This window comes from Arvicola amphibius, chromosome 2 (assembly GCF_903992535.2).
Source record: "Arvicola amphibius chromosome 2, mArvAmp1.2, whole genome shotgun sequence".
NCBI lineage: Eukaryota > Metazoa > Chordata > Mammalia > Rodentia > Cricetidae > Arvicola > Arvicola amphibius.
Window position 1 is genome coordinate 5,142,358 of NC_052048.2, and position 14,192 is coordinate 5,156,549.

General features: G+C 46.9%; 1 protein-coding gene across 3 annotated transcripts in view; it reads right to left on the reverse strand.

The window, feature by feature from the left end:
• The window catches only part of Irag2 (inositol 1,4,5-triphosphate receptor associated 2), a 51,009-nt gene that overhangs the window by 31,461 nt on the left and 5,356 nt on the right, over nt 1-14,192 (reverse strand). The window contains exons 2-4 of one of the 3 annotated variants that reach the window (XM_038319221.1): nt 6,523-6,600; nt 2,850-2,994; nt 2,194-2,275 (exon numbers count right to left, since the gene is read on the reverse strand). In XM_038319221.1, the coding sequence (XP_038175149.1) occupies nt 2,194-2,217 (24 nt within the window). In that variant the 5' untranslated portion in view covers nt 2,218-2,275; nt 2,850-2,994; nt 6,523-6,600. Of the gene's footprint in view, nt 1-2,193; nt 2,302-2,663; nt 2,795-2,849; nt 2,995-6,522; nt 6,601-14,192 lie in introns of those variants that run through there. The other 2 variants (XM_038319222.1, XM_038319223.1) reach the window with 2 other exon arrangements.

Here is a 14,192-nt window from a genome sequence, read left to right on the forward strand (position 1 = left end):
TAAATGAATGTCAAGATCACAGATGAAACAACTTGGCCAAGACCCCACAGAACAGATCACCAGATCCTGTCAGATGCGCCAAGCAGGAATCTCTTCAGTACAGCCACGAGTGACCTTAATGAAGGAAGCAGCGAAACTCAGTGTGCTAAGAGGGGATGCTGAAACCCAGGTCCTTTGAAGCTACAGGAAGCTGAACTTAGCCCCGAGTTTGCTACTTACTATCTGAGTCATCCTCAAGCAATTTAACTCCCCCAACTCCAGGTGGCTCCTCCGCCAGGGCAGAGCCGGCCCCAACTCTGGAGGCGGAGAGGGTTAATGCAGCCTGTGGAAATGCTTCCCTGCACCGTGCCTGATGCTAGCTCAGCTCCTGTTGTCTCTTCCCTCTTCGTTGTGAAGTTAGTGCCTGGTAAAAGGGAAATTACTAACAACCAAACATCCTGTACGTGGCTGAGGTCAACTTCCTGTATTAAAACTGCAGAAGAAGGCTAAGTGATAGCAAAGGAGGCTCGTGTCTTTTTCCTCTCTTGTCCTAGCTTCTCAGCAAGGTGGGCGCAGATGAAAATAAATCATGCATCAATTGTTCAGTATGAAAAGTACACACAACTACATATCAGAAATTATATAAAATTTATAGAAGTGGACGCAAGCACATAAAGTGGGAGGATGGAAACAGCTCTTCAAAGAAAGCAGAGAGAGAACCATTTTAAAAGTGGGGCCTCTGATCTCAGGAGACATATTTACATGGAAAATTGATAAGGGCCAACAGGCACATGCAAAGATGACAGACATCATTATTCGTTAGAGAAATGCAAATCAAACCCTTTGGGTTCTCGCTTTGCATTCTCTGAGCTGGCAACAGTCACATGGTGTTGGGATAATGTAGAGAAACTAGAATCCTCGAGTTCTGATTGGTGGCAGAGTACCAGCGTCTGTAGACCATCAAGACATTAAACACGGGGGGACCGCATGAGCACACGAGAGGCAGTAACTCCATTTGTGGGCCTACACACAGAAGCTTTTTAAAACAGTTTATACAGAGGCTTATGCACCAATGTTCACTGAAGTACTGTTCCCAACAGGCCAGGAGCTGCTCAGATGTGTGTGAGCCAGCGGGGAAGAAAGGGGCCCTCCGTACAACAGGGCTGAGGACCTGGTGTAGACTAGAAGTCTAATGCTCTTTAGAAGCAGTCAGGCCCCAGAGGTCAAACAGTGTTGATTCCCTTTATCAGAGACTTCATGAGAGGCGGCGCTCTAGGGAAAGAAGGTTGCTGATTGTCTAGGGATAGAACGCTGGGACAGAGAACTACATTTTTTTTTTTTTGCTTGGGTCAGGGGTGGGAAGAACAATCAAGTGTTCTAGTATTCTGGCATTTCTCAATTCTGTGACACCATCTACAAAATTAACTAACTGTTTGGGGTGAGAGTTTCACTCCAGTGAAGAATTATGGATGGGCGGATCCCCACTCCAAGGAAGGTACACCAAGTACAGCCATTGGCCTGGGGTGGCTGCACAATGGCCTTTCTGACGGCGGTCCAGGTCACTGTCATCTTCAGCAGAGTACCATCTGTGCCTGCCTTTGGCAAGGTGGACTCTTTGATAAGGAGCCAATGCCACAAAGATCATCTAGCCTTGATCTCAGTTCCTGGAAAGCCACTGTCTGGTGAGATTTATTGTGGCATTAGCAGATTTAAATAACAAAAAAAAAAAGATATAGCACCAAGTTCAGCGCTCCACCCAACTCTCCCTTTACTCATTCACCCTGGAACTTGTCTTTATTTTTATTTAGATTTGTTTATGTGTATGGGTGTTTACCTGCATGTGTGTATGTGCACCACATGGTGCAGTACCCAGAAAGGCCAGAAGAGGGTGTCATATTTCCTGGAACTAGAGTTAGGGATGGTTGTAAGTCATCATTGAAGTGCTGGGAATTGAACCTCTGTGAGAGCATTCAGGAGGACTCTTAACCAATGAACCATCTCTCCAGTCATTTATGCAATGCAACGTGAGTAACAGAAAGCACCCAAATGATTGAATTTTAACTTCCTGGCTTTGGAGCTGGATATTCCTTACATATGTGATTTCCAGGATGTCCCATAATATTTCTTGTAAAGAAGGGGAGGAAGGAGGAGCAGCCTCCAAAGAGGACTAGAGCCTGGCAGTGCCGGAAATGAAGCATCTCTGTCCATACTCACTTCTACACTGAGGTCCTCGTTCATCCTGGTGCAGTCTAGAACCTCTGGACCCAAGGTGGAGCCTCCTGTGGGGACAGGGCACCTGGCAGTGGAGAAGAGAGTAGCTTTCTGCAGGTGAAAAACTGCAGGTTAGCAGGAGCCAAACTGAGTCATCATTCCCAGCAGCCCCCTCCCACTCCAGTCAACTTCTAGTCAAGCAGGAAGCCTCTATCTCCTGCAGAGAGAAGTTACTAAGGACAGAAAAGCCAACCAAAAATGAAAATATGACATTTGCAATTCAAAGTCTTGTTTCCTCCACTTGGGAGCAGAGAGGACGCTCACTGGGGAGTTAACCCTGCCAGACCAACAGATGCTCAGGCGCTCAGGCGTGCTTCAGTGATTAGTCCTTTGACTTTAAAAGGCAGGGGAGAGCAACGGAGTCTGGAGACTCGAGTGCAGGTCAATAGACACAAACAATGTCCGTGGCTTACCTCAGCTAACTTAGCAGTGAGTCTGTAGTGTACCCTGCAAAGCCGTCTTATGAAATTCAAAAGCAACGTCTGGATTCCAGACGTACTGCTCAGAGAGCTAGGGGAAACTCCATCCAAAAGATAGCAAAGAAATAATAATATCAGATAAAATACAGGAGAAGGGGGGACAGCCGTGATCTGACATACTGGGGTCCTCTTGTCACGTGCGAAGCTCCATCTGCCTTCTGCTCCGGGGTTCTTTTACACAGAGCACGGATTGGTTTCTTGGCACATGAGACGGATGTCAATTCTAGCCGTGGGATTTCTGTAAGGCCGTCAGGATATAAGGCATCTATTGAGAAGGAAGGAATGAGGGTGGAGGTGAGCTTCCCATTCAAAGTGCCTTAAAGACTAAGCTCTTTCTCACCCAAGAGGTTGGTTGCACCGTGTCTGAAAAAGTGAAAACCAATCTGATTCTTTAACATTTTAACCTAGAACCCTTAGAGGCCTAGTTACATGCAGGCAGAAACAGCCAGTGTTTATTAAAAACAAACAAAAACAAAACAAACTGAGGGATGGGTGAAGGACAGAAAGCCTTTGCCCACTGAGCCACTAAGAAGACAGCATTCAACCAACGGCCTGTTTTCATAAGTGAAGTTTTATTAGAACTCAGCCATGGCCGTTCATTAGTGAACCGTCAGTGGCTTCTGGTGTGTTTCAGCAGTGCTGCTGAATAGTTGCCATGAAGACCACATGGCTTGAAAGAGATAAAATATTTACCATCTGGCCTCTCAGAGCAACTCTGCAGACTCCTTAGGGAAAAGCTGTGGGACCCTGTGATCAGAACCCACCAAAAGCGTTGTAGGAAGCAGACTGCAAAGACAAGCCACTCCTTCTGGGGAACGCGGTTGTTGTGTTTTGGGGGTACGAGATGGTTTTCTATCAGTCACAATCTTTTGGTTCAAATCCTGGCTTTGCTCCTGCAGGTTGTGGGATTGTAGGTAAATAGCTTCTCCACTCAGAGCCCTAACTCTCTTCTATGTAAAGGGACATGGGATCTCAGGCAAAACATGTTTGACGTTCCTGTTTCTTCCTCTTGGCAATGAGAGCTCTCCACGGGATACGTAGTGCTGAAGGGTGCGAGCTGCTCTCAGAGCCCCCAGGTTGGGCTCCCAGCAGCCAATGGCTCCGAACCTTCTGCAAGCTGAGTTCTGGGGATCTGATGCCTTCTGGTCTCTGTGGGCACCGGCACACATATGGTGCATTTAAATGCTTTCAGGCCAAACAATCGCACACGTAAAATAAAATAAAAACTTTTCAGTGAAAACTAAAAGGTGCCAGGAGCCAGGGAAGCGTGGTGGTGGAGCATCACCCGGCATATTCTGTCTCCAGTCCCACAGAAGTCTATACAATAAAATGGGAGCTACCCTAGCATGGCCCTATGGGACTGTGGAGGGAGCTAATGCAGTCGTCAGGCACCGCAGAGTGCAGGACGCAGCACGGTTCTACCCTGAGGGTGGCGTTTGGCTGAGGGTTTCAGGGAATGAAACAAACTGGTTTAGGTCACCAGTCTAGCCCGACACCTGTCCCAAGCAGCTGATCCTTGTCTGCTTTAAATGATTCGCAAACCACTTTACGTTCCTTCTTAGGCTTGTCTTTGTAACCTCTGCCACCCTCTGTCCTTTCGGGACACACTAGGCTCTGTCCGCCATCACACGCAGGCAGTGTTGGCGCTGGCGCTGTCTGGCTCTGAGCCCTTCTCAGGATGCAGTTCTGTTACCTTTGGCCTGACAGCCCCGGGTCCCACCCTCTTTCCCTTCCTTGCTCCTCTAAACCCGCATAAGCTCTGCTCCACAGGCAAAGACGAAGCTTGCATGGTCTTCTCTCGGAGCCCTGGTTTTGCTGTCCACAGAACACCTGTCAGATTCTTTCACCACATTCCCAAAGCCTTCTCCTTCCCCCACCCACCTGCTATTCCATCATCTACGGAACGTTTTCTGAACTCAGGTATTACTATTTTAGGGCTTGTTCTTAATTAGATGTAATGGTACCTGGTTATAGGGTGGATGTTCAGGTATATATTAATTGAATCCATAGACAAAGATCCAATATATCTCCCTGGACAGATATCATTGTTATTATTATCTCTTCTGAGGAGCCCCTCCCCACCTACATGGGCAGCACGGAGGGGCGTGTCCTTTCACCTAGCAGAGGCCTGCACTGACACAGGTCTTTCCAGGTCAAGGGTCCCTGCCAAGCGCCTGCTTTTTGCCTCCACTGTGGTTTGTGGCAGGATTGCTTCTAAACAGAAAAACCAGCATTATTCACTGTCTAAAGGAGAGTTCCACCCCACAGTTTTCAAGATAGTTCCTTTAAAAAAAAAAAAAAAAAAAAAAAAAACCCTCATCGGGGCAGGGACAGGTCGAGCAAACATGAAGTGAGATGGGCTGAGTGGTGGGGGTGGACCTCAGAGGAGTTTGGAGGGGAGAAATATGACCGAAATATATCATTTGAAATTCTCAATTAATAAAAAAAAAAACATTCAAAAAGTTACCAGAGAGGTGCTGGGGGTGGTTATGCAGAGCCCTGGCTATTCTTGTAGCGGACCCAGTTTCTGGTTCCTAGCATCAACATGTGGCCCACGACCATCTATAACTCCAGTGCCCACGGGTCCAACGCCCTCTTCTGGCTTCTGTAGGTACTGCACACATGCCGCGCACAGACACACATGCAGGCAAAGACCCATACACACATAAAATAAAAACAGATAAAATTTCAAAGATTAAAAAGTAGGCAGGATGTGACTGGCCCCAACATGAGGATGTTACAGAGCAAAGCTCTCAGACTTCTATCCAGGGCCACAGAGCAGGAGCAAATCCAGCTGTGTATTCAAGTCTGACCTGGAAGTGCAGGCTTAGAATGGCAACACCTGGGAGGCAGAGGCAGCAGCATCTCAAGTTCGAGATCTGCCTGGGCCACAAAATGGATGCAGGGCTAGCCTGGGCAACTCAGTGCAATCTTGTCTCAAAATAGAAAGTAAAAGGACTGGGGGTTTGGTTTGGTTTAGAGGTACAGCCTTTGCCTGTGCGTGAGGCCCCAGGGGTTCACTCACCCCTGCACTCACCCAAAGCACAGCCAGAGAGAACACCCAGCAGTGGAGGCGAATGGCTTGCTCAAATGCCACCCAGTCCCCACAGCTCCTGCTGAGACAGAAACTAGGCTTTGGGGAAGTGGGTGGGAATGAGGGGCAAGCCCAGCTACACAATGCCTCGTGGTTCTGTAATCAAGAGGCCGTATTGCTGCCTCTTAGACCACATGGTATAACTAAGAAGGAAAAAGAGGAAGGGATCCATTGCCTGTCTGGTAATCTTCTGTAGATAATCAGTATATATAGATTTCCTAGCTCGTTCATACACACTGAATGGTTTTTAAATTATTATTATTTCTGTATATGGGTATTTTGCCTAAAGTATCTGAGGAGAGCAAAATAGGGTGTTGGATCCCTTAGAACTGGAGTTACAGGTGGTTGTGAACTGCCAGGTGGGTACTGAGACTCAAACCCAGGCCCTCTGGAAAAACAGCCCATGCTCTTAACCCCTGAGCCATCTCTCCAGCCCCTATCTTTCTTCCTCTCTTTTCTGTGTAGGTTAGGGTGTTTTTGTTTTGAGACAGAGTATCACTGTATATCCCCAGCTGGCTAGAATGCACTACATAAACCAGGCTGTCCTTGGATTCACAGAGATTAGCCTGCTTCTACTTCCTGGATGCTGGGATTACAGAGGTGCAACCACCACCTGGTTTGAGCTACATTTTTATTTTGATTTAATGGATGAATTACAGTTGTTACCTAAGTAATTAAAAAAAAAAATCTCATGCTTACCAGTTTCCCTGGTAGAGGCTGATGTCTTTCTGTGCAGGACAGGGGACCATAGTGGGGAGACTCCTCATCTAAAAAGCCCTGTTGAGACACAATGGTGGAGTATACTGAAAGATAGAATATAATACAATCAGACGTACAAGACACGCCAGGCCTTAGAGCATGCCCACAGCCTAAAGTGGTTGAAAGTGGCCCATTTCAATCACTAGTCTTTAAGGGAACACATTTGTTGAAGGAGATGGCTTCTTTGTTTCCCAGTCACCCAGACTCCAGATATAATCACAAAGAAACTATATTATTTGCAATACTGTTTGGCCAATAGCTTAAGCATATTTCTGGCTAACTCTTACATCTTAATTTAACCCATCTCCATTATTTTATATTTTACCACGAGGCTCATGGTCTACAGCAAGATTCTGGTGTCTGTCTCCAGCCGGGCTACAGAGCTTCTCTCTGACTCCTCCTTCTTTCTCCCAGCATTCAGTTTAGTTTTCCCCGCCTAGCTCTGTTCTGCTCTGCTCTGCTCTGCTATAGGCTCAAAGCAGTCCTTCACTAACCAATGGTACTCACAGCATACAGAGGGGAATCCCACATCGTGTAACTATAAACCCTCATTGCATTCTCCTCATTATTTAATCTAGAAGTAAAATCCACACTTGAATGGGAACTGAATGTCTTGACACTGAAACCCTTAGGCAGAGAACAAAGACATCTGTAGAGATGCTCAGAGGCCACAATGGCACCTGTTAATCTTTAGGGAGCTGCTGAGATGGACGCAGGGCAAAGGCACTTGCTGTCAAGACTAGTGAGTTGGAGCCCTGGAACCCACAAGGTGGGAGGAGAGAACTGGCTCCCACAGGTTGTCCCCTCCATGTGCCTGCACACATATGCACACACATATAAATGTCAGTTTCTAAAAAGCTGAAACATATATAGTGAGAAAATTGTGGCCTTCATTCAAGAGGATGGCCCCTGCCAACCATCGCTAATGCTGAAAGTGCCATTGTTCTTGGGAGGGTTAAACCAGCCTTGGATTCCTGGCCCTCTAGAACACTGGGACCACATGCGTGCACACCACACCTGCCCACACTTCTCTGGGTATGGGGAACCTTCAAGCCTGACTTCCTGCCGGGACACTTTATGTGCTTGTCCTAATTTATGGGACTTTATTTGCCTGAAGGTGTCTATATCTTGTTTATATTTATATCGTGTGTCCTGAAAGAGCTATACACAAACATCACCCTTTCTCTCTTCTGCCCTTCTCGCGCTTCCCTTAGAGTCTTTGTTTATGAACAAAAGAGGAGATTCCCCAAGCTCCTAATGGAAAGAAACACATTCTACTTTAGGGTCATCTGAAGGGAGAGCTGAGCGAGGGATTAGCAGCTAAGGCCACTTGCTGTGCAAGCGGAAGGAGCGGAGTTCGGATCCCAGCGCCCACGTGAAAAGCTGGACATCCCATAAACCCCTTTAACGCCAGCTCTGAGGGATCCAAGTGTTCAGACACACAGGAATGAACTCACTGGTGAAATGTGCCCACTGCTCTTCCAGAGGACCTGGGTCAGTCTCCAGCACTCACTCAACTCAACTGTAACTCCAGCTCCACGGAACCCAGTGGCCTCCTCTAAAGGCCTCAGGTACCACGCACATGCGTGGAGCACATACACACCCGTGAGCAAAACACTCATACACATAGGATCGTTTTTTTTTTTTATTTAAAAATTAACTAACATTTTAAGAAACAAACAGTTTGGAAGTTCAACAAATAAAAGAAAAAGAGGAAAATAGCCCTGCAGTCTATTCAAGGCTGGAGAGGCGGCTCCGTCAGCAAAGTACTGGCCTCTCTGGCATGAGAACCCAAGCTCAGCATCCATGTGAAAATGTGGGTGATGGGTGTGGTGGCACACATGCAGTCCTAGTGCACGTGGGCGTGGTGGACTTGCTGGCGTGCTTGTCTGGCCCAACAGGGAGCTCCTGGTTCAACGTGAGACTTGTCTCAAACAACAAGGTGGAAAAGAAATTGAGGAAGGCATCTCTCTCACACACACATACAAACACATGCACACAAACATATACACGGTACCCACATGCACACTTGTGCACACATACACATGTGTGCATGCACATACACAAACACACACATGTACGCATTTGCACACAAACATAAATAAAACCTGTTGGAAAGTACTCAGAATTTCAGCTTGTGATCAGCGATTGGAGGACGCTGGTCCTATCAGAGAGGAGGGTCCTAACATGAAAAGCCGGCTCTCCCTTAACAGACACAGTTGGGCAAAACCACCAATGAGAATGCTTCCTCTGTCCAGAAACTGTTGGGAACTACTTGCTAGCATGAGCACTCTCTATGTGTTCTTCTAGTTAGCCTCAGAAGCTCTCCGAATTAGCCATCTTCGCCACCACAAATAAGCACCTATCAGTGTGGATTTTGGTGTTTGTCTTGGCTTGAGACGGCAAACGGAGCAGTCCTTCAGTGTAACGCAACAGCTCATACGAAGGAAGAGTTTGCAGCCAGCTCAGTCTGACCATGTTTACACCCTTCTTCCCGCTGGTTCTATCATTGCTTGGAAACCCTTTCATGGCTATACTTTGGGGTCCTCAAAGGTGGATGGTGGGAATGCAGACTTCTGAGAATGGATTCTAAGTTAAATACTCAGATCAGACGGGAGAGCTGGCTAGAACAACTAACCTCTGTCGCTTGCGGGCACTTAAATCTAATCATATCGGCACAAGCACACGGCCTATTAAATTATCAAGTCTCAAACAGAAAAACAGCCGACAAGATTGCTCAGTAGGTAAGAGCACTTACCATGGAGCCTAGTGGTCTGCATGCAATCCTCAGAACCTCATAAAGGGGAAAGCAGAGAACCAACTCCAGATAGCTGCCTTCTGATTTCCACACAAGTACTCTGGCCCTTGTGTGCACACAAATGTGTATGTTTACACACACACACACACACACAAAAATAATTTTTAAACATTTAAAAAGAAAATAGAAAATCAGAGACCTGTGGAGGGGGTAGCTCAGTGGTATAACACTTTTCTACCATTGACAAGTGTGATGCTTGTATTCCATCTCATGCATGGAAAATAGAAAACAAAACAAAGCTGCTGTTGGTGTCATTTAACCCAAACTCCTACTGCTGTGGAAATTTCCCGTTAAGGCTCTGAAGGAGCCCTAGAGTTGGGGGTTCTAGGTAAATCATAACTGGATTATGAGAACACGGATACCCACAGGATAGAGGCAATGACTCCTCAACTACAAAGTTCAGACTCTAGGACAGTGCTCACTTCAACATACTTCTCTCTGAAATTAAAATTGTCTTTCCATGGGGCTGGGGAGATGTTCAGTGGTTAAGAGCACTCGCTGCTCTTACAGAGGACCCAGGCATGGTCCCCGCACCCACGTGACAGCTCACAAACCATCTGTAACTCAGTTCCAGGGGATCCAATGCTCTTTTCTGCTTCTGAGGGCACCAGGCACAGGTGTGGTGCATAGACAAATATGTAGTCAAAATACCCTCACAAATATTCAAAAATGTCTAAGTTGCCACGGAGGTGCATACCTGTAATCCAAGCACTTGAGAAGCTGAGGCAGGAGGATGACAAATTCTAGGCCAGCCTGGGCTACATAGGGAGACCCCCCCTCCCCAACTCAAAAAGCTATATAAAAGTTAACAACTTTAGTCCCAGCCCTCAGGAGGCAGAGGCAGCAGATCTCTGAGTTCCAGGCCAGCCTGGTCTAGAGAGTGTGTTCCAGGACGGCCAGGACAGCACAGAGAAATCCTGTCTCAAAAAGCAAAACAAAACAACAACAACAAGGAAAAAACCCACAAAAGAAAACAATCAAATAAACTAAAATGATACAAAACAAAAACCATCTTTCTAATGTCTAAAATCTACACACCTGACAGCTAAAGTCTGTTTCCAGGGATCTTAAAGCTGTATCCCTCAAATGATGGAAGTTGGGAGAAATATCTATTCACCTCTTTACAGAGGAATATGTTAGTTGGTAGCCAGTACTCTTTGGGTCATAGCGGAGAATAGGGAAATAAGCCCCACTTACAGTAAGCACACATGTGTGCACGCAGAGACCAGAGAACAACACGTCTTTTCCTGATTCACTCCCTACCTGAGGCTTTGAGACAGGTCTCTCACTGAACCTGGCGTTCTCTCACCAGGGTGGCCATGTTCGCTGGTGTACAAACTGGTGAGATCCTCTGTCCCCTTCTCCAGCCCCTCCCCCCACACCCAGTGCCCTCCATCAGTCTCCCTCCCAGCCCCTGTCCCCACCTCTGCTTGGATTACAAACGGGCTTGACCGTGCCCAGATTTTATACCGGAAGTTCTGGAGCTTGAACTCCTGTCCTTATACTTGCAAAGCAAGCACTTTGCCAACTGAACCTTCTCTAGCCCAGAACTCTTATTTTTGTTTGGGGTGGGTGCAGGGTCTTGCCTGGCCTGAACACTGTATGGCCCAGCATGGCCTCACACTGAAGACACTCTGAAAGCGTCATCCCGCCCCCCACCCCCCCACCAAGTGCTAGGTTGACGGGTGTAAGCCTCCGTGTCCTGGAGACCTCTTAGCTTTGTGCAACTGTGCTCACTGTTGGGAGACACAGACATCTTCTCCCAGTTTACAAACAGTGGCCAGCCAATGCTTCCAGAAGTTCCCATAGGGTTTCTCGAGGCTGCATAGCTCCAGCATACAAACCCAGCATTCCCTCCGCACTACCGGCCCGGTACTTGCTGCATACCGGATGTGAGCAGAGTGGCATCATCTATACAGCCTGTCTACGGTGAAGCATTCAAGCTGCGAACTCACTTCCACAGATGGCGCGCACAACGGGTAGCAGTGATTTCCATATTTTCCATATGACAAAACAAAGCCAGACGATGGCCCCCCTGTTTGCATTCAACTTTGCATTCTTCTGCAGAGGGAGAGCTGCAAAGTCCAGGACATTTAAGCTTCGAGAAGAACCAAGGCAAACAAGGCCACTGTTCCTGCGGCTGCCAGCTGTGCTGTAAGATGTGACCAGATGTCTCAGGTTCCCTGCAGTGAGGGAAGCTGATCTAAGTAGCTTTCAAAAGGTAGGACAGTAACATTTGGGCTGAAGCTGTATATGTAATTGAGGACTGAAAATCAAAAGCCTACCTTATTCTCAGAACTGCAGTGTTCAATATCAACGATGCCACACACCTACAATGAACATCTTCACACACAGTACTGAAAAAAAAAACCAGCTTCATGTTCTGGGTATTAAAAAATAAGACTTGGGGGGCTGGTGAGATGTCTCAGGGAGCATAGGTACTTCTGTGCAAGTTTGGTGCTGAGAGAACTGACTCCCAAAAATTGTCTCCTGACCTCCACAGGCATGCTGTGTTCATGCATGTGAGCACACATGTAAACTAAAAACATTTGAATCAGGGTTGGGCTGGGCATGTGTCTGTGTACTGGAGGCTCCAGGCTTGGGGTCAGCAGGATGGGAGCAGCACAGAGGGAGTTTTTGCTCCATGGCCTTCACACCAGCACCCGTGAAACCAACAAGGGTTCAATTCCCAGTACCACAAATAAGTAATTAATTAAAATTTTAAATCAAAATCCATGAGCATAGAAGCTTGAAGTGATATTTTGTTTATGACAAGAAGCTAGAGCTAATGGGTCACGCAGTGATTTAATTAATATAGTTTCTGTGTGGTTAATTCAGGTCTGGGCAGCCAGGAACCAACACATGGGAGTCATACGCCCAGCACTAAGAAGGTGGAGACAGGAAGGGATATAGCAGGGCAGAGAGAGGAATATAAGGCAGGAGGAGACAGGAGCTCCGTGCAGCCTGGAGATGCAGTCTGAGGACAGGATCGCCCCTTTGGTCTGAGCATTGGTAGAGGTAAAAGGTCTCTCTAGTGACTGACTGTGCTGCTTCTCTGGTCTCTCAGCTTTCACCCCCTAATATCTGATTCTGGGTTTTTATTAAGAACAGTTAGAATTTGTGCTGCAGAAGTTATTCATCTAATGACTTGTGTATCTATTAATAAATAAATAAACTCTTCAAAAAAAGGAAAGAATGACCAGTCAGAACACGAGAAAAAGCACTCAACATTATGGTAATCTACAAAGACAAATTAAGACTAATAACATCAGTAGTGCCCAAACTACAAAGAATGGAGTTAGGGGGCTCAGACTCCCATTCTGAACTGGAGGCGTTTGAAATGCTGAACAGAGTGGAATGCATTTATCATGTTTATCCTACGCGTATGAGTCTTTTGCTTCCCTGTATGTATGTGCACCATATGAGTGCAGTACCTGACTAGTCCAGAAGAGGGTGCCAGGTCCACTGGAACTGGAGTTACAGATGATTGTGAACTACCCTGTGCGTGTGGAAACCAAACTTTGCTTCTCTGAAAGAGCAATAATTGCTCTTCACATCTGCACCACCGCTCCAGCCTCTTGGTAGACCTTTTAAAAATTAGAGTTCAGACTAAGTTATGACAGTAATTCTACTCTTGAGTATTTATGGTGAGCATGTCTCCACAAAGCCCTGTGCACAATCCTTCACAGTGTCTTCATCCACAACTAAAAATGGTAAATATTATAGATTTCTAATAAGAGACAGAATCAGTGTGTGGGATGTTCATAGAGACAAAGGCAGCCCAGCAACTGAAATAACGCTGTCTGCAAACACAACACAGACAAATCTCAAACCTGGGGAGAGACGGACGACAGACGGGAGGAGGACACCTCTGGCTTCCCTTGGTTCCAGCCCAGCACAGCTGTCTTGGTGGCTTCACAGCTGCTGACTGACTGTGGCGTGGCCAGAGGTAGGCACTCACTGGGAGGCAGCTAGAGGAACTTTCCGGCAGAAATTCCATGTTTTCAGGTGCATTTTCTAATTGGCTGATCCGTACATTTAAGGCCCAAATGACTTTTATGACTTTGCATGAAGGAGAATAAAAAATTCACACGAATGAGAGCTGGGCTTGATGGCACACACCTTTGATCCCAGCACTCAGAAGTAGAGGCCGGTGGTCTGTGAGTTCAAGGCCAAAGGGGTCTACGTGAGTTCTGTGACGGCCAGAAGGCGAGGTGAGGAGGAGGAGGAGGAGGAGGAGGAGGAGGAGGAGCAGGAGAAGGAGCAGGAGGAAGACCGAATCGCAAAGGGGAAAACAACTCCCATACATAGAGTACAGTGTGTTTGCTCTAAGACCTGAGCTTGGTTCTAAGCACCTGTATCAAGCTGTACAAAACCACCTTCAACTGTAGTGGTTCAAAGGGATCCAGTGCTGCCTTCTGGACTCTGAGAGTGACTGAATTCACACACACACACACACACACACACACACCACTCATACACACTCACACACTCACACACACATTCACACACACACACACACACACCACTCACACACACACTCACACACACATTCACACACACATTTACACACACACCACTCACACACACACTCACACTCAAACACACACTCACACACACATTCACACACACACCACTCTCACACACACCACTCACACACACACTCACACTCAAACACACACTCACACATACACTCACACACACGTAACAACAATGAATGAGAAAGAGGGAAGTGGCTGTTGGTACATGGGAGCGGTTAGGGCAGTGGTTCTCAGCTTTCCTAATGCTGCAA